Raw genomic sequence first — 25,174 nt, forward strand, 5'->3', positions numbered from 1 at the left:
CATCCAGCCCTTCCAGTAGCCAACCAAGCATCCTTGTATCCCCCACCAAAGGCCCTCAAACATTAGCTTGGAGAGTCCCCAGTTAGGGGAACACTGGCAGCCCAATCCATGTGTTCACTCCTTATGCAAACATTGATTAAGTCTGCTACTTAAAGTATCTGGATTGGGTGGGGCATGGGGAGGGGGGCGGTGAAAGAGAGAAAAGATTGAAAAAACAAAGAAACAGCTCCTGCCCTCCTGGAGGGATGTAGGTCACTGTCACCGTCATATATAATATGACATGAGCACACCTTGATCCTGCACCAGCAGGTGGCCCTTGATACCATCATTGAGGGGAGCAGCCCTTGTGGAGAAGGGGCCTGCCATCTTCTGCCAACACCACCACCACTAACAACAACCACAGAGGAGCTGCACTTCCAGCAGCCAAAATGGAAGTAAAGGATTTGATTATAACCTGTGAAAATAAGATTCAGACAGAGCTTGAGCCTACCTACCCTCGATGGATCTCCCAGGTGAGATGCCCCTTGATCTACTCACACAGGAAATGGCCCAGATTTCCCCAAGGAGCTCCACCCAGCACTTCCCAGCTCAGAAGGATATATATTATGCCCAGATGATACAGAACTCTGAGAACAAGAAGTCATTCTCTCACTTGTTGTTGGGAGTATCCTTCTGGAACCAGGCCCCCCAGAGGCCCACTGGGTCAGCCCAGGTTCACAGCATGCAGTGCTTACAGCCTGTGGAAGCAGGACTCAGTACAGAAACTGAAGAGAGTTCTGGCTGCTCCAGTGGTCAGCTCCTGCCTGACTTGGGGTCCAGACAAATCCAGGGGCCAGGGGCCTACATCACTCCCAGTAAGATGATCAGACATCCTCCAAACCAAAGATCACTGGCCTCCTAACCTTCCTAGGTGTTCATCCGGGCCCCATCCCAAGGTCAAGAGAAGACTTACCTACAACCCTTGATCAGCCCCTCCATTGGCCCCTCACACATGTGGTCCAATGATGGCTTACCGTTGCTTACTGACCTTGTGACCCTTTCCTAGCCTCAGTTTTCTTTTAAAATGAGAGGCTTCTATTGAATGATCCTTGAGGATTCTAACTGTTCACTATGTGTAATCCTTTGTATTCCTACCTTTTAAAATTGGAAAATAAAGGGAAAAAAAGAAAGAAAAAAGAAAACCATTGAATGAATAAATAAAACTAGGTGAGTTGAATAGTTTGTTTGGATTATGGAAAATAGATTAGTCTTCCAAAATGTTCTCTAAACCCTGGCAAACAAATTTGACATAGGTGTCCTAGCGTGGTGGGGGAAAAGTGATTTTTCTAGCCTAGTGACTAAACTTACCATAATTAATCCTCTTCCTTCTGCACTCTATTCATCCCACAATAATTTAAGAGATTAAAAGGCACACAGAACTGTTTTTGCAGAATTTATTAACTACTGCTCAAAATCATGCAGTTCTTTAACCAAAGGCACAAATGAGATAAGGAAGAATGGGAGAGGCATGACTAGGCTTGAGTGAGTCAGTGATCTTGAAGTCAAGCTGGAGGGAATCTGGTAAAAGTTCAGTTCTTAGAGTCCCTGTAAAATATGAATCACAAAGTTAGGACTTGGAAATGGGGAAGAGGACATAGATTGAGAAATGGAAGTCCAGGCAATAAATAATCTTCTACTTTCTCTGGGAATTATTTCTGTTTTGATTCTATTTATCATCTCCATGTTGTCTCTCCAACTAGACTGAAGGTTTCTTAAAGGCATGGACTTTGTCCTATTGTCTTTGAATAATACCTATTGCCTAATACAGGGCTCTAGATAAAGTGGGAATCAAGCCATGCTGTTGACTAATATCTCAAGGGAGTAAGGTTAGCTTGTGATTCCCTTTCCTCTCTTTTTGCTTTAGAATAATAGAATTCTTAGAGTTAGAAAAGACTTTAGAGGAAATATAGTCTGTAAAACCTTCACTTTATAGATGTGGATCTAAAGACCCAAGAGAGGAAATAAAATACTCAAGTTTACATAGTAATCTAGTTAGCAGACATAGGACTAGAATCAGTGTGTTCTGACTAGAATTTGTCTTTTGTTTTTGCTATTTTTTGCTTTGTTGGGTTTTTTTAGCCCAACTATACCACATTGCTTTTATAAGCAAAGAACTCAAAATCATATGAGTTTAGAAGGAGGACCTTAAAGGGGACCTTAGAAATAATTCTAACTGTACAACTCTGGACAAGTCACTTCATCTTTGTTTACCTTAGTCTTCTCAACTATAAAATGGGGATAATATACAGCACCTACTTCTCGGGGTTCTTGTTAGCATCAAATTAGATAATATTTGTAAAGTGCTTAGGATGTCACCTGGCAAATAGTAAGTGCTATATAAATGTCAGTTATTATTCATATTACTTGTCCAAGGGCACAAGTCTTAATGTCTTCTACTATACACTGCTGCACTATAATAAATTTATTAATAAAAGGTTATGAGCTTGTGTCATCCTTTGTATTCATGGAACAAATGTAGATCTACATGGTCCAACCCAGAACAAACTATATACCCAAACTAGTCACAACTAATTCAGACCAGTGACCTGACAAAATTTTAATATTCCCCATTCTCTAGCAATGTTAGACAAAAATACATAAATAGCAATATTATCACTCACCTTATGACTTTTTTGGGGCATCTCTCTAAGCAGGGATAGAAAAAAGACAAGTTAATCCAATGAGCCTGAAAAGGGAATGGACTAGTTGCAAGGATTTGGGAGGCTCATTTTTCAAAAGGAATAATTTTCCATTCAAAAGGGGGTCATGGGTCAGCTAGGTGGCACAGTGGATAGAGCACCGGCCCTGGATTCAGGAGGACCTGAGTTCAAATCCGGCCTCAGACTTACTACTTACTAGCTGTGTGACTCTGAGCCAGTCACTTAACCCCAATTGCCTCACAAAAGAAAGGGGGTCATAAGAAAATTATTTAAAAATAGAAGATTAAAAATTAAGTTAATTAAGGTTAACTTCATTTTTAATGTCATGGGGGAAATTTGGATGGAAGAAAAATTAAAGGGTTACCTGTTTCAGTAAAGTAAGAAATGTCCCTTTTTTGCAAACCATGAGATATGACTTTAGTCTCAAACTTCATTTTATATATTCTAGGCAAATATTTATTTCTTCCTGAAACCAAGAAGAGAGACAAATGAATAAGGTGGCTGGGAATCTGTGAAGCTTTATCATTCTCTATGGTTGGCTCACTGCTTTAGAGAAGATTGCCCCATGACTTCTAGTTATACATTCCCAGGAATCAAGAGCTGGAAGAAAGATTAGAGATAATCTAGTTCAATGACACTCCCTCCATCCCCACCATCTGAGGACCAGATGAGGACATTGAACCCCAGAGAAGTAAAATGATTCATTCAAAGGTGTATGGGCATTAAAATAAGAGTTTGATTATTTAAACCTACGTTTTCTAACTCCAAATCCAGTATCTTCTTGAGAGTAGAGAAAGTTAGTAATACTCTGTTGTGGACATGGCAGTTGTCTTAGATGAATATCAGTGAGACAGAGTAGCTCCTTGGGATAGATGAAACTCATAAATGTACCACTTGGGGTCAGTCTTGAGCTCTATTATATTTTCTATTTGTAGCCATGCCCTGGATAATAGATTTAATATCATATTCACCAAATATAGTGAGGTTATTAAGTTAAAGAAAGATTCCATAGAGACAAATGTAGACTGAAGGTATTAAAAAGGAAAACCATTTTACACAGAGATAGCCTTTTGTGGTAATGCTAGAATCTAGGGGCCTTATAAAAAAAAAACATTTTCTGTCATAATTGGCCTCAAACTATAGCATTAGGGGTCTGCTTTTATGACTTTGATAAAAAAGAAAACATTTAGATAAAGAAGTTATAGAGAGAAATGAAGAGAGGAGGAAGTGTTGCTTTGGAAGTTGACAAAACACTTACCAAATAATTCCCATACGCCAGTGTTCTTCCCAATTTGGCAATATACAATCAGGAAGTTCTTATAGTCAGTATCTTCCATGACAAAGCTGTTATCTTTAAGATCTGTGGAAGGAAACAAGTAATGGTAATATGAGGCTTCCCATTCCTATTCAAGGCAAGAGATGTGACCATATGTCTTTCAGTCTTTTGTACATGGTAAATGATTAAGACATGTTTGTTGGTGGAATATTAATTAATGGTTTACCTTATTTTAATAGTAAAAGCACACCATCACATGAACTCTGAGGAATCACTTTTCACCCAACCTCTATTTCTCTTCACCTGAATAAGTAAGTATTGAAATCACTAAATAAATTGTGATTATTTTCTTGTCTTTTTTCTTCATTTTCTATATTTGAACAGTAGCAGTAAGGAACAGCAAGCTGATAGAACATTTAAAATTGAGTTTTCACATTTGAATTAACCCTTGCATTTAGCTTCTAAAAGAAAATGGACCCACTAAGGATAGACAAGTACAGACACTCAAATCACATCCACACAGATGAGGAAGAGCTGGGTAAAGAACCAGGCTTCCATGTGACTTCTATAGGCAACCACTTGGGAGAAGATACTGAACTGTTCAGCTTTACTTAAATCTTAAGAAAAGACCCCAGTCAACATTATCTTCATGGCTCCAAAGAGAATGAATATTAGAACAGTAAGAAATGTTTACCAAAGATATTCTAGACCTATCCCTTCTTTGCTATACTTCCCTTACCTGAATGTCCTTATGAAAGCAGGAACTCTAACTTATACTGCTTTGGATTTCATGCAATTTCTAGCACAGGGCTAAATGCATAGGAATTTAATGGATATTTACTGCATCAATACATGCATGCATTGATGAATAAATGAATGAATGAATGATCAACTTGTTAACAAGTATTCTTTCATGTATGTACTGGTGATGCCATGTTCTCTGCATTTTTTTCAATTATTGGGATTACTCCCATTACTAGGATAGAAAGAGCCTAGCTACATCACTGCTTAGCCCAGATATGTTGACCTAAATCACCTAACAAAGTACATAAACAGATGACTCCTGATAATCTCTGCTATCACCAGGATAAAGAAGTTTGATTCATAGAGGTCATTATGGGCACTCAATGTCCAGAGAATGGTAAAGTAGGGAAAAAACTGGACTGGTGACCAAGAAACAGAGATTTGAGTTCCAGCTATTATATTAACTGCAAATCGCCTGACCTCTCTGGGTCATACTTTACACACAGGAAAGGTAAGAGCCAATAAGACAGTTGGACTTATTGATCTTTTGAAATCCTTTCAGCTGTAAATGGTATAAAAATTATATTGGCTTGATTATCCTGTGTGTATATCCAAGACCCCTGGTATGACCAACTCCTGACATTGCTGTACAATCTTTCCAATTCTCAAAATAATTTAAATTATTTTGGAATAATTTAAAATTATATCATGTGTGCTTCTGTAATGTATACCAAGGACAGCTCCCTATACCTTTTCCAGCCTATGAAGTTGGGCAGTATATGAATCTTCTTACTCAAATAAGGGAGTGGCAGGAGCAAAAAGTCCAAGGTGGGAGTGATGAAAGGCCATTTTTACATATCATTAATTCCTTAGTATTATAGAACTCTAGTCTTGTCCCATTTCAAGACATACAGACTCCAGTAATGGGGGAAAAAGAGTCCAAAGTTTTAACCATGGCTATTTAATACTCCAAAAGAAAGCTCATGGTTTTGAAAGATAGCTTTAGAAACATGAGCTCAAGAAAACAAGAATAAGTCTCCAAGTCTGATAGTTGGTGAATAGTTGAACAAATTGTGGAATGCCAATGAAGGACCATAGCACTTAGGAATAAAAGGGACCTGAGAAAGCAGCTAGTCTAACCCTCTCATTTGACAAATGAAGAAACTAAGGACCAGAGAGATGAATTTGCTTAAGAAATACAGGTAAAACTAGCATATGAACCCATCTTTTAATGAAATATTTTTGTCCTTTAAAAAGACCAATATTTTTAATGCAAAAAAGTAGAAAGACTTACAAGAATGATGCAAAGTAATCTGAGACAGAAAAATTAACCATATACTTACTATAGTTTTCAAAAGCAAATTATAGCAATAGTATCTAGTAAGCAAACACATTAAGAAAATATTAGAAAAGGACAGAGATCCAAATAAAATTATACTGTTATTATTTTGGGGGGGTTTCCTTTTAGCTACCTCTCAATAGTTTGGAGTTTATAGGTTATACATGACTTAATGCCTTATTTTGTCTATTTGTTTAAATAGTTATAAAGTTTATAATTGACGAGGTTTGTAATTTTACATATATATGTAAAAGAAATAAGCTTACATTGTTGCTATTATAATCACGCAAGGCAGGAGCCATTCAAAATATCAGATTTTTTTCTATTCCATGGTGAAAAACGATAATACGCCTAAGTGATACTTACTATTAATTTTGTATTGGCCAGGGAAGTTGGTTTCAGTGAGTGTGATATTAACTTCTTGACACACATCATTCCAACTGGAAAATAAAAATATTTTTTGTGTTTTGCTCTATGAACTTTATGTAATTCACATGTATTATAGCTCATTCAATAAAATAACTTTTCACATAGTACCAATGAGCCCTTATTTGCCAAATCTGATAGCCTTTCCCAATGCTCATCCTTTTTAATTTCTCTGCAGCATTTGAGTCCATGACCCTTTGTCCTGATTTCCCTCTCTTCTCTGAATTTTTTCTGACCCTGCTCTTTATTGGTTCTCCTTCAATCTTTCTGACCACTTCTCATTTTGCTTAATTGAACCTATGTTACACACACTAATCATGAGTCTGTCCTAGGTCATCTTCTCTTTCCTTTCTATATACTTTCCATTATTTACCTAATCAGCTTTCATGAGTTTAATGGTCAACTCTATGAAGATCACTTAAAGAGCTGTATATTCAGTCTTCCTGAGGGCTTTAGTCCTGAATCATGGACAGCATATTATAATGGATAATCATGGACTTCTAGAACTGAAGGTCTAATAGACATCTCAAACTCAACATTTCCAAAAAAGTCAATTTACCCCCTAAACCTACCCCTCTTCCATATTTCCCTATTAGTATCAAGCATTATTTGAGTCACCATTGCTTGAGTCACCTAGATTCCCAATTTCTGTCATCCTTTATTCCACATTCTGATTCATCCCATCTAGCCAAATATTTATCAAATCTCATTGTTTCTATCTCCATAATTTCCTCTTCACTACTCACATAGTCTCTGCCCTACTTCAGGCTCTCAGTACTTCTCACCTGTATCATTGCAGTAGCCTCCTACTTTGCATCTCTGCCTCCAACTAATGTATCAGAAGCAACAAGTGACCTCACTTTTCTATAGCTTTCCTTGAAAATGATCAGTTTCTCATCTTTGAAAGAGAGAAGTAACAGAAAGCAGTCTCAGGTGCCTATAATGTGTACAGATGCACACTAAAAGCTTGAGGCAAGTCCAGCATTCAGTAGCTTAGAGGCCCTTTGTTTTAATAAGAGAGAATGGCATATGGTAGAGACAGATGCAATAGGATTTGATGGCATGTGGTTTGAGATGAGGTATAATATCCCTTAGTATTAATCTCATTTTGAGTTGGCTAACCTAATATTTAACTAAGATGTTATTCCTTATAACCACTCAATTTTCTAATATCCATGCCCAATATTCTTTATCCTATGAGTTTCTGAGTCTTGATTCCCTTGTGTCCACTCACACTCTACCACCTTACTTCAAGCATTTATCACTTCTCCTAATCTATTGCAATACCCTACTAATTGACTTACCTGTCTCTAGCTTTTTCTCTCTCTAATACATACTCCACACAGCTGCCAAAGTAAAATTCTTAAAGCACAGCTTTGACCATGTCACTATCCTATTTAAGAAGCTTCAGTGGCTCTCTCTTGCCTGTATATAAACTACAAACACCACTGCTTGACATTTAAAGCCCTTCACAGTCTGGCACCAATGTACCTTTCCAGACTTATTACAAATTATTCTCCTTCATATGTTCTATAGATTAGCTAACTAGTTTACTTGAGGTCCCTCCCACATAACAGTTCCATTCCCCAGCTCTTTTCCTTCTTACAGTCTGTCACTCATGCCCAAAATGCATTCCCTTCTTTATCTCTACCTTTACAAATTCCTAGTTTCTTTCATTACTTAATTCAAATGCCACTTCCTAGATGAAGTCTTTTCTGATTTCCCCTCTCCCCAAGTGCTAGTAACTCACCCTCCCAAATTATCTGATATTTACCTTGGATGTACTTTGTCCATTTTGTATGTACTTACATATTGTTACTTCAAGAGAATGCTACTTGAAGTCAGGTCTTAATCATTTTAGTCTTTAAATCCTAGCACCTATCAGAGTACTTGGCATGAAGTAGGAACTTAATAAAAGCTTGTTGACTGATTGATTAGGTTTTTGATTGATAGCCACCTATGCTTCAGTGTGGAATTGTGAAAGAGTTTTGAACTTGGAGTTGGAGACCAGGAAATCTTATTTCTGCTACTTGTTCTCTTAATGATCTTCTCAAAGTGATTTACTTCTATGGGCCTCAAGTTTTTATTTGGAAAATTAGTAGGTAGGATTATATAATCTTTAAGGTCTCTGTTAAGTCTAAATTCTGTGAAAATTAGTACATAATTAGTTCAGAGATAGATAAATACCACATCATTCTGTGGGAGTGTACAAATGTTGTACTCACTTGTTGTAGATAGATGTTTCAATATCTCTATTCTCTTTGACTTGGAAGGAGTAGATTTGAAACCTGTTTAATCCACCTGGATTTGTCTCCTCTGGTCTGTCAGATACCACTGCAATGGAATACCACCTCCCATTGATCTAAAGAGAGTCAGAAGGATACACCAGTGTGATGATATTAAAAAGTTGTCCATCCCCTCTGCTACTAGTCTCCATTCTGATACAGGCATAGGGAGAGGCATTTAGTTATCTATAATAATCATATAAGTTGTCTTTCAATTGTTTTAAAAAACAAAATTCCAAGAATGGCTAGAGCAGGTGCCAAAAATTCTTAGGAGTCAATAAGGAAAAAGACTGGCTGGACAGGAAGACAAGAACCTAATTCTTCCTGTAGTCAGGAATGATCAAGAATAATCTGTAGCAGCAGCTAAGGGGTAGGTACCCAGAACCAGAGAATATGAGAGCCATAAATTGATAATGCCTGATGTCATGGATACACCAACTATTTCACCCGCCTACCAATCTCTCAACAATAGAGCCACCTTCTGGAGTGAAGTAGATGAAAGGAGAATGAATTTGAAGGAACAGAAGACATAAACATGAAAGAAATGGAGAAAAAGAAAACAGAATGTGGTACCAGAAATAAATGGTAAGGATACAATTACCATAATCTTCTATTCAATACTCAAGCCCTTCATCTCACAAATGAACACCAATAGAGCTGGGCTTGATAGTACCTTTTCAGCTTTAAAGCCATCGGCCCATTTATCAATTTCAAATGCATTGGCCATGCACAGGCCAATGGTCAGAAGTAGAAGTTTCATCCTTGTAAGACGTTTATTCTTCTCTTATGGGGAGTAGAAAAAGATGTTAATAGGAATGAAGAAAGGCTCTGACCAAGTCAGGTTCCTTTATATAATATCCTTGTAGGGCTGGCTTACTCTGACGACTTGGCAATGCATCTACCCACCCCCAAAATCCACCCCCTACCTTCCTTTACTACCTGCCCCCACTCCACACACATACTGACTCAGCATTCCCCAGCTATTACTTAATTCTGCCAAGAGATATACTATTCTCCTTAGAACTGTGTGCTCATGCAGGGATTTTTTTTTTAATTATCATTGTTACCATCATTCCAACAAAAGACATTACATTATCCTTGGCACTCAATAATCTTACATAAGAGCAGGACTAATTTTTAGAACAACTATTGGTCTTATCTATTGACTGGGCTGTTAGATCAGATTAAACACTTAAGGTTTCTTATCTAAGTACAAAATGCTCAACTTAAAGTGACTCAACATGAGGAGGAGAATGAGAAATCAGTGCTCATAGTTGATTTTACTGTACCATGAGGTAGAATTTAACTCAGGTAGCAACAAGAGAGTCCTTCTGGGGAACTGTAGTCTCCCTTTAATGTATACTATAACCATTACCTGAGATGTTCTGACTCTAGAGTCTATTCTAGACTTTGGATCTCTCTCTCTCTTTTTATAACTATTTCTGAACATCAGAAGCAGCTAAATAGACATTTTTTAGAAGGGTACCCTTAAAATGGAATGTTATGACTATGCATATATGCATGTATTGTGTTTTAGCATGTGACCTATGCATCTGATTACTGTATATGATTGTATTATGTATTATAACATATGGCATGGGACTTGTGTTTTGATTGTTTGAACCTCATCCCATGCTTCAACTGTAATCTCACCCTGGAATCTCCCTCAGCATTTGGGACTTCCTCATCTTTGAACATCCCTCTGCCATGCTGGTCCCCTTCTTTAATTAATGAGTTCCTTTCACTGCCCCTATTTAAGGAGAGGTCCAGGCCAGTCAATTTTCATTGCTCTCCCAGGTATGCTTCTGACCTTTTGGACTTCAACATCATGGCTCAGCTGCTGTCTCACCCCTCACTCATTACCTAGAGCCTTCTCATCCTGGAACATTCATTGGTCCCTGAAGTCTAAAATATTTCTCTGCTATATCAGCTCCTTCCTTCCATTTGTAATTTCCTCCTGAGGCCTCTCTTTTAAGAAGGGATCCAAGCTGGCCAATTTTCATTTTCCACTTAGCTTTGCTTCTGAATTTCTGAACTTTGATACCATATCCCTCTGAAAGAACTTTTAACAACTCTTCCTAACCATGAAGATTCACCTCCCATTAAATAATTCCTTTAATTAGAAAAATATCCAACAGCTCTCAGGTCAAAGTAATCCATAAAACAATAAAAAGAAGTCCTCAAACAATAAAAGGAAATAAAACCATGGCATCAAGGAGATTAATAGTAATTAGCAAGGAATTACATGGGGTCTTGAGACCTTGCCACTGTTGCATAATAGTCTTCATATTCTCTTTGCCCAAAGGACCCACAGCTGTGTTCCAGGTCAATCCACACGGGATTAAAATTAGCTCAAACTGCCCCAGGTGTGCTGCAGTGTCTTGGCTCATATTCACACCAACTGGTCATAACAAACACTATTTCAATAACAATAGACATCACCAAATAGTCAATATTGAAATCAGATTGTTTATATACTCTGCAGCCAAAAGTGGAAAAGCTCTATATAGTCAGTTAAAAGAAGACCTAGTGATGACTGTGGCTCAGATAATTATCTTCTTATTGCAAAATTCAGACCTACATTAAAGACAGTAGGGAAAACCATGAGATTGTATATGTATAATCTAAATTATATGCTTTATGGATATGAATTAGAAGTGATTTATAGATTTAAAGGACTAGAGCTGGTAGATAGAGTATCTAAAGATCTATGGACAAAGATTCACAATGTTGTACAGGAGGCAACAACAAAAAATATTCCAAAGAAAGAGAAGAGGAAGATGGCAAAATGACTCTTTGATGAGGCTTTACAAATAGCTGGGGAAAGGATAGCAAAAGAAAAAGGATAAAGGAAAAGATATACACAAATGAATCCAGAATTCCAGAGAATAGGGAGAGATAAAGTTTCCTTAAATAAGCAATTCAAAGAAATAGAAGAAAACAATAAAATAGGAAAGACAAGAGGTCTTTTCAAGAAAATTAGAGATATCAAAGGACTATTTCATGCAAAACTGGGCATGACAATAGACCAAAATGATAGAGACTTAGAGGAAGTAGAAGAGATTAAGAAGAGATGGCAGGGGGCAGCTAGATGGCGCAGTGGTTAAGCACCGGCCCTGGATTCAGGAGTACCTGAGTTCAAATCCGGCCTCAGACACTTGACACTTACTAGCTGTGTGACTGTGGGCAAGAAACTTTACCCCCGTTGCCTGCAAAAAAAAAAAAAAAAGAAGAGATGGCAAATTTGGAACTATGTCCAAAGGGCTATAAAACAGTGCATACCCTTTGATACAGCAGTACCACTGCTAAGTTTATATCCTAAAACAGAGAAAAAGACCTATTTGTACAAAAAATATATATTTATAACAGCTCTTTTTGTGGTGGCTAAGAATTGGAAATCAAAGGAACACCTATCAATTGGGGAATGGTTAAACTAGCTGTGGTATATAATTGTGATGGAATATGATTGTGCTATAAGAAATAACAAGCAGGATGATTTCAGAAAGGCCTGGAAAGACTTGTATGAACTGATGTATAGTGAAGAGAGCAGAACCAAGAGAACATTGTGCACAGAGACAGCAATATTGTTTGATGAAGAACCGTGAATGGCTTAAATATTCTCAGCAATACAATGATCCAAAGAATCCCAAAGGATTCATGACAAAGCGTACCATCTGACTCCAAAGAAAGAACTGGTATTGATTGAACATAGACTGAAGCATGCTATTTATCACTTTATTTCATTTTTTTCTTTTATTTGAGTTTTCTTATATAAAATTATTAATATGGTAATGTTTTACATAATTGTATAAATATAACCTACATCTGGTTGTTTACCATCTCAGGGAGGGGAGAGAAGAAGGAAGAAAGGAGGGATAGAATTTGGAACTCAAAACTTTAAATTAAAATGTTTATTATTATTTTTAAAAATAAAAATATTTAAAAATTAAAAATCAACTTCAGAAATAAAAAAAAAAAGATGTGGCAAGAATGTACAGAAGAACTATACAAGAAAGATCTTATCACCAATAACCATAATGGCGTAGCATACATCCCAGAGAATGAAGTCAATAAAACTAGTAGGGGTGATGGAATTCCAGCAGAGCTATTTAAAGTCCTAAAAGATGATGCTGTTAAAGTGTTGCACTCAATATGCTAGCAAACTGTGGCAACTGGATTGGAAAAGACAATTTGTGTCCCAAGCCTAAAGAAGGGCAGTTTTGAAGAATGTTCAAATTACTGAACATTCATGCTCATTTCACATGCCAGCAAGATTATGCTTAAGATTCTGCAAGCTTGGCTCTAGCAATATGTGAACTGAGAATTACCAGAAGTGCAGGCTGGTTTTCCCAGAGACAAGGGAGAAGAGAAAAAAATTGCCAACATTCACTGGATTCTGGAGAAAGCTAGGGAGTTCCAGAAAAATATCTACTTCTACTTCATTGATTTCACTAAAGTCGTTGTGTGGATCACAATAAAATGTGGCAAGAGTCCTTCAAGAGATAATAATACTGGATCACCTTATTTGTCTCTTGAGGAACCTGTATGCAGGTCAAGAAGCAACAGTTACAACTGAACATGGGAAAACGGTTTGGTTTCAGATTAGGAAAGGAGTATAAGGTTGCATATTGTCACCTTGTTTGTTTAACTTTTATGCAGTGCACATCATGAAAAATGCCAGGCTAGATGAATCAAAAAACAGAATTAAGGTGTTGGGAGAAATATCAACAATCTCAGATATGCAGACAATAGCACACTGATGGCAGAAAGTGAAGAAGGATTAAGAAGCCTCTTAATGAAGGTGAAAAAGGAAATTGTTAAAGATGGATTGAAGCTTAACATTGAAAAATAAAAACTAACATCTTGGTAAATGTCCCATCACTTCTTGGAAAATAGAGGGAGTAAAAATAGGAAGAATGTCAGATTTTATAATCTTGGGCTCAAAGATCATTGCAGATGGTGACTATAGCCATGGGAGGAAAGCTATGGCAAATATATCAGCACATTTAAAAGCAGAGACATCGCCTTGCTGACAAAGGTCCATATAGTCAAAGCTCTGTTTTTTTCAGTACTAATGTATCATTGTGAGAGTTGTACTATAAGGAAGCCTAAGTGCCACAGAATCAACACTTTCAAATTGTGGTGATAGAGAAGACTTTGGAGAGTCCCTTGGACAGCAAGGAGATCAAATCAGTGAATAATTAAAGAAATTCATTCAGACTATTTATTGAAAGGACAAATACTGAAACTGAAGCTAAAATACTTTGCCCACTTAATGAGATGAGTGGACTCATTGGAAAAGATTGAAAGCAAAAGGGGGCAGCTAGATGGTGCAGTGGATAGAGCACTGGCCCTGGATTCAGGAGGACCTGAGTTCAAATCCAGCCTTAGACACTTGACACTTACTAGCTGTGTGACCCTGGGCAAGTCACCTAACCCCAATTACCCTGAAAAAAAAAGATTGAAAGCAAAAGAAGGGAATGGCAGAAGATGAGATGGATACATAGTGTCATGGAATCAATGAACATGAGCTTGTAGAGCCTTCAGAAGATAGTGGAAAACAGAAGGGCCTAGAATGCCGTGGTCCATGGTATCACAAAATTCAGACATGATGAATGACTCAACAATAACAACATATCAGGCTCTGAAAAAGTTGACGAGACAATGGAAATATTTAGCCTCTAGCATGGAAAGGACATTGAATTAGGCATCAAAGGACACAGATTCAAATCTCAATTCTACAACACGCAAACTTTGAGATTAGATGATTTTTAAATCTTCTAGACCTCAACTTTCTCATCTGTAAAATGAGAGGTTGAAAAAGGTGGCCTTCAAGATCCCTTCCTTCTAAATCTCTGATACTGTGATCCTAGAGTTCTGGTAGAGAGATAGAATGCTGTAGCTGTAGTTTACTAAGATTTTAGCAAAGCATTTGAACAAATATTTTTCTTATGAATGAAATGGAAATATTTGGACTAGATGATAATACAATTTCATTTCTTCAGAAAGGATTAAATGGCTGAAACAGAGTTTAGTCATTTATGATTTAGTGACAACTTGGAAGGAGTCCTTCAGAGAAGTGCTATGTAGTTTGCACTTGGCTTTATGTTGTTTAACAATTTTATTAATGACTTGGATAAAGATTGGCATGCTTATTAAATTTGGAGGTGAAGGTGAGGAACTACCAATACTCTAGATGACAAAATCAATCTCCTAACTTTACTCCTGACTTTCTGGACTTCAGAACCATACCTCCCCTATTCTTTTATCTTCAAACTTCCCTGAACACCTGAAGACTCCTCACCCTGGAGCATTCAACTATCCCTGAAGCCGTTTTGCCCTGTAATATCCCTCCACTAGATCCACCTTCTTCCCCTACTGGTGAGCTCCTCCTGAAGTCTCCATTTTGTACAGGAACCCAAGCTGACTAGCCTTCCTTCCTGATCCTGGTCCTAACTTTTCAGAATTAAAACTATGCTTCCTTCATATACCTCATACATTTCAGCTGTGTTTTATGTGTTATCTTTTCCTATTAGAATGGAAGCTCTTTGAAGGCAGAGACTGTCTTTCCTTTTGCTTTTATTTGTAAGTCTAGGACTTAACACACTGCCCAGAACACAATAAAAGCTTCTTTATTTCCCTTTAAAAATATTCTGACATGGGGTAGCTAGATGGTACAGTGGTTAAAGCACCAGCCCTGAATGTAGGAGTACCTGAGTTCAAATCCGGCCTCAGACACTTGACACTTACTAGCTGTGTGACCCTGGGCAAGTCACTTTATCCCCATTGCCTGCAAAAAAACAAAAAAAAATATTCTGACATGCTAGAACACTGGACTCTACCTACTTGAATTAAGTAAATAGTAACAAATTAAAGTCTTAAGTGTGTTATTGTTTCTTTTTTGTGTGTGGGGGGCAATGGGGGTTAAGTGACTTGCCCAGGGTCACACAACTAGTAAGTGTCAAGTGTCTGAGGCCAGATTTGAACTCAGGTACTCCTGAATCCAGGGCCAGTGCTTTATCTACTGCACCACCTAGCTGTCCCCCATGTTATTGTTTCTTTAATCAACTTCATAAATATAAGATGGGGGAGACATTGTTATCGGTTTATTTGATAAAGATCTAGGGTTGCCAAAAATGGTACCACATACGTGTAATTCCCAGACACCAGGGAGTCTGAGGTTGTTGGAGCTCTTGATTTGGGAGTTTCAAGCTACTGGGGGCTAAGCTGATTACATATCTGCACTAAGGATTTAGGGATCACCAGGGTGCCTAAGAAGAAGCAAAGCAGCCCAGCTCAGAAATGGAGCACATCAAAGCTCCCTGATAATGAGTAGTAGAATCAGAACCATGACTAACTCCTATCCTCCAAGCTTCAATAAGAGGAGATTCAGTTAAATTGGTAATATCAAGAGCATCTATCTCCCTTAGAATCAAATGAGATTACTTTTTAAATGTTTTGCAAAGTTTAAGAGACTATGTGACTGCTTATCATTGTTGTTGGATGAATGGATGGATGGATGGATATTTCATAATTAAGAGTGAACCTTGGGGAGCCAAGATGGCGGAGAGAAGCTAGGAACTTTCCTGAGCTTTCCCGTATTTCCCTCAAAAACAACATTAAATCAAGCTTCTAAACAGATTCTGGAACTACAGAACCTACAAAAAGAGAGACAAAATCCTGCTAAGTGAGATAATTTAGAAGATTTCAGAAAAGGTCTGTCTCACCTGGGTAAAAGGAGAGCGCAGCTCAGCACTACTTGTCCCAGCTAGCAGCTCACCTCAGCAAAGCTCAGCTTAGTGGGCAACTCTTTCAGCATAGGTCAGCTCATGGGCAGCTCAACACTGTTGCAACTCGACACAGCTGAGAGTGGGGCAGCCGAGAGTAGGGAAGCTGAGAGTGGGGTAGCTAAGAGTGGGGCACCTGAGAGTGGAGCAGCTGAAAGCAGCAAGAAGCTTGCAACCGTGAACCCTGTGCCCCAGGAGCAGAATTCAACTTGATAAGTTTAAAAATAGCCTACAACAGGAGGAAGAAACAAAAAAGGACACTTACCATTGACAACTTCTTTGATGAAAGGGAAGACCAAAATTCAAATACAGATGAGTTGGTCAAAATGCCCACAAGTGAAGACTCAAGAGGGAAGATGATCTTGCCTCAAGACCAAAAAGCCTTCTTTGAATAGCTCAAAAAGAATTTTAAAAACCAAATAAGAGAGGTAGAAGAAAAAATGGAAAAGAAATAAGAGAAATGAGAGTTACACTGCAAAAAGAAGCACAAAAAATGACTGAGGAAAACAATTAATTAAAAAATACAATTGAACAAATGAGAGAAAAAATTAGCCAAACAGAAAAAGAAGTGCAAAAGCTTACTGTGGAAAATAAGGTCTTAAAAAGTAAAATTGAGCAGATGGAATTGGATAACTCCATGAGACAACAATCTGATAAGCAGAATCAAGACTGAAAAAATAGAAGAAAATGTGAAATACCTCATTGGAAAAACAACTGACCTGGAAAATAGGTTCAGGAGAGATAATCTGAGAATTATTGGACTACTTGAAAGCCATGATCAAGAAAAGAGTCTAGATACCATATTCCAGGAAATTATTATGGAGAACTGCCCTGAAATTGTAGAATCGGAAGATAAAATCATCATTGAAAGAATCCACAGAACACGTCCTGAAAGAGACCCCAAAAGGAACACTTCAAGAAATATTGTAGCCAAACTCCAGAATTATCAGGTGAAGGAGAAAATACTCCAAGCAGCCAGAAAAAAACATTTAAATACCATGGAGCCACAGTCAGGATTGCACAGGACCTGGTAGCTTCAACATTAAAGGATCACAGGGCTTAGAATATGATATACAGGAAGGCAAAGGAGCTTGGATTAAAACCCAGGATCAACTACCCAACAAAACTGATCATCCTCTTTCAGAGGAAAAGATGGACATTCAATGAACTAGGGGACTTCCAAGGCTTCCTGAGAAAAAGACCATAAGTGAACAGAAAATTTGATCTCCAAATACAAGACTCTAGAGAAATATAAAGAGGTAAACAAGGGGGAGAAAAGGTTTGTTCAATGATGTTAAACTGCTTGAGTCCATATGAGGGAAGATAATACTTTTAACTCTTGAGATCTGTATCTCTGTAAAGGTATTGTTAGGAAATCAACTTTGATGTTATGATATAAAGAAACTTAAGGGGCAGAATAAAAGGAGACTAAGGGGAGGAGAGGAAGGGAGAGGTGGAATGGGGTTAATTATCTCATAGGAAGAGGCACAAAAAGAACCCATTACAACAGAGGGAAAGAAGAGAGGGGCGGGCATTGTTGCAACCTTACTCTCATCAGACTTGTTTCTGGAAGGGAATAAAATACACTCGCATTTGTATAAAGAAACTTAGCTTACTCTGTAAGGAAACAAAAGGGGAAGGGGGAAACGGGTGGTATTGATAGAAGGGAGGGCACAAGTGGGAGAAAAGGGGGCAAGAAAAAGAAATGTACCTGATAAGAGGGAGGGCAGATTGAGGGAGGCAGTGGTCCGAAGCAAAACACTGGTCAAGTAGAATAGGGGGAAAGAAGGGGGATAAAGAGTACAAAGGGGAAAAGAAGATGGAGGGAAATAAACAGTTAATAATTTTTACTGTGAATGTGAATGCTGTGAACTCTCCCATAAAACAGAAGTGAATTGCAGAGTGGATTAAAAACCCAAATCCTACAATATGCTGTTTACAAGAAACACATTTGAAGCAGAGAGATACACAAAGAGTAAAGGTAAAAGGCTAGAGCAAAATATATTATGCTTAAGCTAAAGTAAAAAAAAAGCAGGGGTAGCAATCCTTATTTCAGACAAAGCAAAGGCAAAAATAGATCTCATTAAAAGAGATAAGGAAGGAAACTACATCTTGCTAAAAGGTAGTATAGATAATGAAGTTATATCAGTATTAAACATGTATGCACCAAGTACTATAGCATCCAAATTCTTAGAGAAGTTAAATGAGTTACAAGAGGAAATAGACAGTAATAAAATACTAGTGGGGGATCTGAATCTTCCCCTCTCAGAATTAGATAAATCTAACCACAAAATAAATAAGAAAGAAGTGAAAGAGGTGAGTAGAATACTAGAAAAGTTAGACATGATAGATGTCTGGAGAAAATTGAATGGGGATAGAAAGGAATATACCATTTTCTCAGCCATACATGGCACATTTTCAAAAATTGACAATGTATTAGGGCACAAAAGCATCATAGTCAAATGTAGAAAGGCAGAAATATTAAATGCATCATTCTCAGATCATGATGTAATAAAAATTACATGTAATAAAGAGCCATGGAAAGGTTGACTGAAAATCAATTGGAAACTAAATAATTAATTCTAAAAAATGAGTGGGTCAAACAACAAAACATAGAAGCAATCAATAACTTTATGCAAGAGAATAACAATAATGAGACAACATACCAAGATCTATGGGACGCAGCCAAAGCAGTGCTTAGGTGAAATTTTATAGCTCTAACTGCATACATGAATAAAAAAGAGAAAGAGGAGGTCAATAAATTGGGTGTGCAACTTAAAAAGCTAGAAAAAGAACAAGTTAGAAATCCCCACTTAAATACTAAATTAGAAATCCTGAAAATTAAAGGAGAAATTAATAAAATTGAAAGCAAGAAAAATATAGAATTAATCAAAACTAAGAACTGGTTTTATGAAAAAATCAACAAAATAGGTAAACCACTTGTTAATTTGATTTTAAAAAAGAAAGAAGAAAACCAAATTACCAGTATCAAAAATTAAACAGGTGATCTTACCACCAATGAAGTGGAAATTAAAGCAATAATTAGGAACTATTTTTCCAAACTGTATGCCAATAAATTTAACAGTCTAAATGAAATGGTTAAATATTTACAAAAATGCAAACTGCCCAAGTTAACTGAAGAGAAAATAAAATCCTTAAATAAGCCCATATTAGAAAAAGAAATTGAACAAGCCATTAATGAACTCCCTAAGAAAAAATCCCCAGGGCCAGATGGGTTTACAGGTGAATTCTACCAAACATTTAAAGAACAATTAATTCCAATATTATACAAATTATTTGGAAAAATAGATGAAGAAGGAGTTCTACCAAATTCATTTTATGATACAAATATGGTGGTGATACCAAAACTAGGCAGAGCCAAAACAGAGAAAGAAAATTATAGACCAATTTCCCTAATGAATATCGATGCAAAAATCTTAAATAAGATATTAGCAAGAAGATTACAGCAAGTGATCACCAGGATAATACACTATGACCAGGTGGGATTTATACCAGGAATGCAGGGCTGGTTCAACATTAAGAAAACTATTAACATAATCAACCACATCAATAAGAAAACTAACCAAAACCATATGATTATCTTAATAGATGCAGAGAAAGCTTTTGACAAAATACAGCACCCATTCCTAATAAAAACACTAGAGAGCTTAAGAATAGGTGGAGCTTTCCTTAAAATAATAAGCAGTATCAACCTAAAACCATCAGAAAGTGTTATATGTAATGGAGACAAGTTAGAGGCCTTCCCAATAAGATCAGGTATGAAACAGGGATGTCCATTATCACCTCTATTATTTAATATTGTACTAGAAATGTTAGCTTTAGCAATCAGAGAAGAAAAAGGAATTAAAGAAATTAGAATAGGCAAGGAGGAAACAAAACTATCACTCTTTGCAAATGATATGATGGTATACTTAGAGGATCCTAGATAATCAACTCAAAAATTACTTGAAACAATTAACAACTTTAGCAAAGTAGCAGAATATAAAATAAATCCACATAAATCATTAGCATTTCTATACATGACCAACAAAGTCCAGCAGCAAGAGATAGAAATAGAAATTCCATTTAAAGTAAGGGTAGATAATATAAAATAAAAGTATTTTATTTTATGGAGTCTACTTGCCAAGACAAACCCAGGAACTCTATGAACACAATTACAAAACACCTTTCACACAAATCAAATCAGATCTAAAAAATTGGAAAGATATCAATTGCTCATAGATAGGCCGAGCTAATATAGTAAAAATGACAATTCTACCTAAATTAATGTACTTATTCAGTGCCATACCAATCAGACTACCTAAAAATTATTTTATAGAGCTAGAAAAAAGAATAACAAAATTCATCTGGAAAAACAAAAAATCAAGAATATACAGGGAAATAATGAAAAACAAATACACAGGAAGGTGGGTTAGCTGTACCAAACCTGGAGCTCTAATATAAAGCAGCAGTCATCACAGGAAAGGAGAGCAGTTTATGACCAAACAAGAGAAAGAATATTATGAAATGCAAAATGGATGATTTTGATTACATTAAATTAAAAAGGTTTTGTACAAACAGAAGCAATGCATCCAAAATTAGAAGAGATGCAGAAAGCTGGGAAACAAATTTTTATGGCCAGTACTTCTGCTAAAGGCCTCATTTCTAAAACATATAGGGAACAAAATCAAATTTATGTGAATCCAAGTCATTCCCCAATTGAGAATGTGTCTCCTTAAGATGGGGAAAGCCAAGATGGTGGAGTAAGGCAGTGACTCATCTGCATTCTCCCAAATTTACCTAGGAATAACTATAAAATAATACCTCAAAATGAATTCTGAAGTGACAGAACTCAAAACAAAACATTTTCCAGCCCAAGAAAACTTACAACATCAGCAAGATGTTCACTCTTATAACAGGGGAGCAACAGCCCAGTGGAGACGGCATCTGGGAAAGTCAAGAGAAGAACACACCACAGTAAGCCAGCCAGAGTCCCTGAACGCCTGCACACTTTAGAAATCTGCAGCCAGAAAGAAACAATTCAAATATTGTGAAGCCATAGTCAGGATTACGCAGGATTTTACACCTTCTACATTAAAAGATCTGAAGTCTCAGAATATGATAAAACAGAAAGCAAAGGAGCTAGAATTACAACCAAGAATCATGTACCTAGCCAAAACTGAATATAATCTATAGGAGAAAAAAAGTTGCAGGATATAAGACAAACCCACAAAAATCATCAGTTTTCTATATATTAATAACAAAACCTAACAAGAAGAGTTGGAAAGAGAAATGCCATTTAAAAATACTATGAAATGTCCAAAAATATTTGGTCATACACCTACCAAGACATAATTTATAATGTAATAAACAGAAGTAGGAGAACATTGTGCACAGTGACAGAAATATTGTTTGATGAAAAACTGTGAATGACTAAACTATTTTCAATAATACAATGATCCAACACAATCTGAAAGAACTAATGATGAAGCATACTACCCACCTCCAAAGAAAGAAGCGATATTGATAGAACACAGACTGAAGCATGCCATTTTTCATTTTTTCTTCTATTCAAGTTTTCTGATAGAAAATGACTAATATGACAATGTTTTACATAATCCCACATGTAAAATCTATATCTAATTGCTTACTGTCTCAGGAAAGGGATAGGGGAGGGATTGGAGTCATAGAATTTGGAACTCAAAACTTTAATTAAAAATTTTTATTATCAAAAACAGAGAAATCACCTGAAGGTACTTGCAGAATCTAATTACATAGAAATTCTCTTTTTGGTCCATAAAGATAATGAAATAAAAATAATTTTCTTCTTTAAAAAAGGGATAAGAGAAAAATATTAACACCTACATAAAAATGCACCAAATCGGGGCGGCTAGGTGGCACAGTGGATAAAGCACCGGCCCTGGATTCAGGAGTACCTGAGTTCAAATCTGGCCTCAGACACTTGACACTTAACTAGCTGTGTGACCCTGGGCAAGTCACTTAACCCCCATTGCCCTGCAAAAAACAAAACAAAACAAAATGCACCAAATCATTGAAACCAAGAAAAATGAAAAATTAAACAACTGTAAGGTTAAATATGTGACACCCTTTGATTGTTATCTCATTGAAACATGTGCCTACCATAATTCCAAACTGCTTCAGAGAACATTTGGGTCAATTCATAACTATACCAATAGTATTCAAGTGCCTGACTTTCCACAATCCCTCAAACAGTGAACTGCACATCCCTTTCAATTATCCCAAACTTCTTCTTTTTAGAAAGCTAAATCGCCCAGTGATTTATATGGCTTTGAGTCACAGAGCTATCTCAAAAGATTCTAAATAGTAGGGCACTCATGATAACTCATAGATAAGTGCCATAAAAAGAAAGAAGTTGGATACATTCCTATTTGTAGTTATAACAATGAATGAGACATAAGACAACATTACTGTTATTCTGTTTACCATGGAATATTAAGAGTCCCAGAAGCAGACTTAGCATTGGTTATGTGAGGCATTTATGGAATGACCTGAACAAGAACCAGAAGCAATGAGAAGACATCGATAAAAATTGAAATTTATACCAAAAATGATGTTCAGGTTTTCATTTTTAGGAGGTCAATATGTGTAATGAAATAACAAAAATTGCCTTCTTCAATTACTTCCCTCAATTTAATAGAATTCCATACTCCAACAAACTAGAGAAGAGTCTGGGGTGTTTCTCAATTACACTGGAATAAAGGAATGCTTTATTTGCTTTTCTCTATTAAAATCTTCCTTTATTGTTTGCCAACTAAGATTTATTTTTAAATTTTAAGTTTCAAATTCTCCCTCCCTTCATCCTTTCCTTCACCTATTAAGAAAGCAAGCAATGTAAGACCCATTATACATGTAAAGTCATACAAAATCTATTTCCATGTTAGCCAAGTTATAAGAAAAAAAGTGAGAAAAAAAGTGAAAAAAATGTGCTTCAGTCTAGATTCAGAGTTCATCAATTCTCTATCTGGAAGTGGATATAATTTTTCATCAAAAGACTAATGTCTTTTGGAACTGTACTGGATTCTTGTATTGATCAGAGGAGATAAGTCTATCATAGTTTATTGTAGTTACATTATTTCAGTTACTGTGCTCATAGTTCTTCTGGTTCTGCTCACTTCATTTTGAATCAGTTCCTGTAAGTCTTCTAAAACCATCCCCTTCATCATTTCTTACAGCACAATACTAATCTGTCACAACCATATATCACAACTTGTTCAGCATATCCTTGATGAGAATCCCCTCAAATTCCAATTCTTTGCCACTACGAAAAGAGTTGGTAGAAATATTTTAATACATATTGGTCCTTTTACTTTTTCTTTTAATCTCTTTGGGATGTAAACCTAGTACTGGTATTGATGGGTCAAAAGGTAAGACAGTTTTATTGTTGTTGCTATCTGTCCTTCATTCTCAAAGAGGACTACATTGGGAGGTGATGTCATGACTTGTACTGAACTGGATTTAAGTGAGGGAGGGCTGTGAAATTCATTAGCTTCACTCTCTCCTCCAGAGCCATCTGGGTCCAGTGACAAGATATACATCATGATGACTTGAGATGGCCCCAGATGTTTGAGGCAATCAGGGTTAAGTGACTTGCCCAGGGTCACGCAGCCAGAGTGTCAAGTATCTAAAGCTAAATTTAAACTCACATCCTCCTGACTCCAGGACCAGTACACCATTCACCACACCACCTAGAGGACAGTTTTATAGTACTTTGGGCATAGTTCCAAATTGTTTTCCATAATTTTTGAACCAATTATGTATATCACTTTTTTAAAATTAATAAAGTATTTTATTTTTTCCCATTACATGTAAAGATAGTTCTCAACTTTTGTTCATACAGGCTTTCCAATTTCAGATTTTTCTCCCTCCCTCCCCTCCCTCCCCCCTCCCCTAGACAGCAGGTAATCTGATATAGGTTATGTCTATATATCTATATACATATACATACATATATATATATATATATATAGTATATCACTTTTAATGGTCCAAGATAATTCCTGTTATAAAACTAATGTTCACCTGGTGATGCTATTTGGTTTTGAGTCACAGAGGTATTGCAGAAGAGTCCAAATAGTAGTAGACACTAAAATAGCTGGAAAGAGGCATAGTGTATGTAAACAGACTGCAACATATTACTAATGAAGACATATATTGGCAGAGTCATACAAAGAAAGAAGTTGGATGAGTAGTTTTTTTGTTTTGGTTTGGTTTTGGTTTTATTTTTTCTGTTGTTTTTGAGACAATGAGGGTTAAGTGACTTGCCCAGGGTCACACAGCTAGTAAGTGTGAAGTGTCTAAGGCCAGATTTGAACTCAGGTCCTCTTGAATCCAGGGCCAGTGCTTTATCCACTCTGCCACCCAGCTACCCCCCCACACATGTAGTTTGAGCAAGAATTTACAGATGGATAGCTATCAGGTATCCATGAAATAATAAGAATTCTTGAAGATCTTTTTAGCTAAATATTCTATGGAAGATTTATGGAATGCCATGGAAGATATAGATAAATTTAAATTTGTACCGAAGAAGCCTGTATCCTGTAACATATAAAATGTAGTAGGTCTCTGTCAAGTCCCTT

At 36.6% G+C, this 25,174-nt stretch overlaps 1 protein-coding gene across 1 annotated transcript; it reads right to left on the reverse strand.

Annotated features, from left to right (window-relative positions):
* Positions 1-1,465: 1,465 nt before the first annotated feature.
* On the reverse strand, positions 1,466-9,529 carry LOC122739052 (major urinary protein 20-like). Its single transcript, XM_043980908.1, has 6 exons — positions 9,443-9,529; positions 8,710-8,846; positions 6,425-6,498; positions 3,958-4,059; positions 3,064-3,165; positions 1,466-1,584 (listed from the first exon to the last, which is right to left on the reverse strand). The coding sequence occupies exons 1-6, from the start codon at positions 9,527-9,529 to the stop codon at positions 1,466-1,468; spliced, it is 621 nt and encodes a 206-aa protein (XP_043836843.1).
* Positions 9,530-25,174: the final 15,645 nt, after the last annotated feature.

This window comes from Dromiciops gliroides, chromosome 2 (genome assembly GCF_019393635.1).
Source record: "Dromiciops gliroides isolate mDroGli1 chromosome 2, mDroGli1.pri, whole genome shotgun sequence".
In the NCBI taxonomy this organism is placed as follows: domain Eukaryota; kingdom Metazoa; phylum Chordata; class Mammalia; order Microbiotheria; family Microbiotheriidae; genus Dromiciops; species Dromiciops gliroides.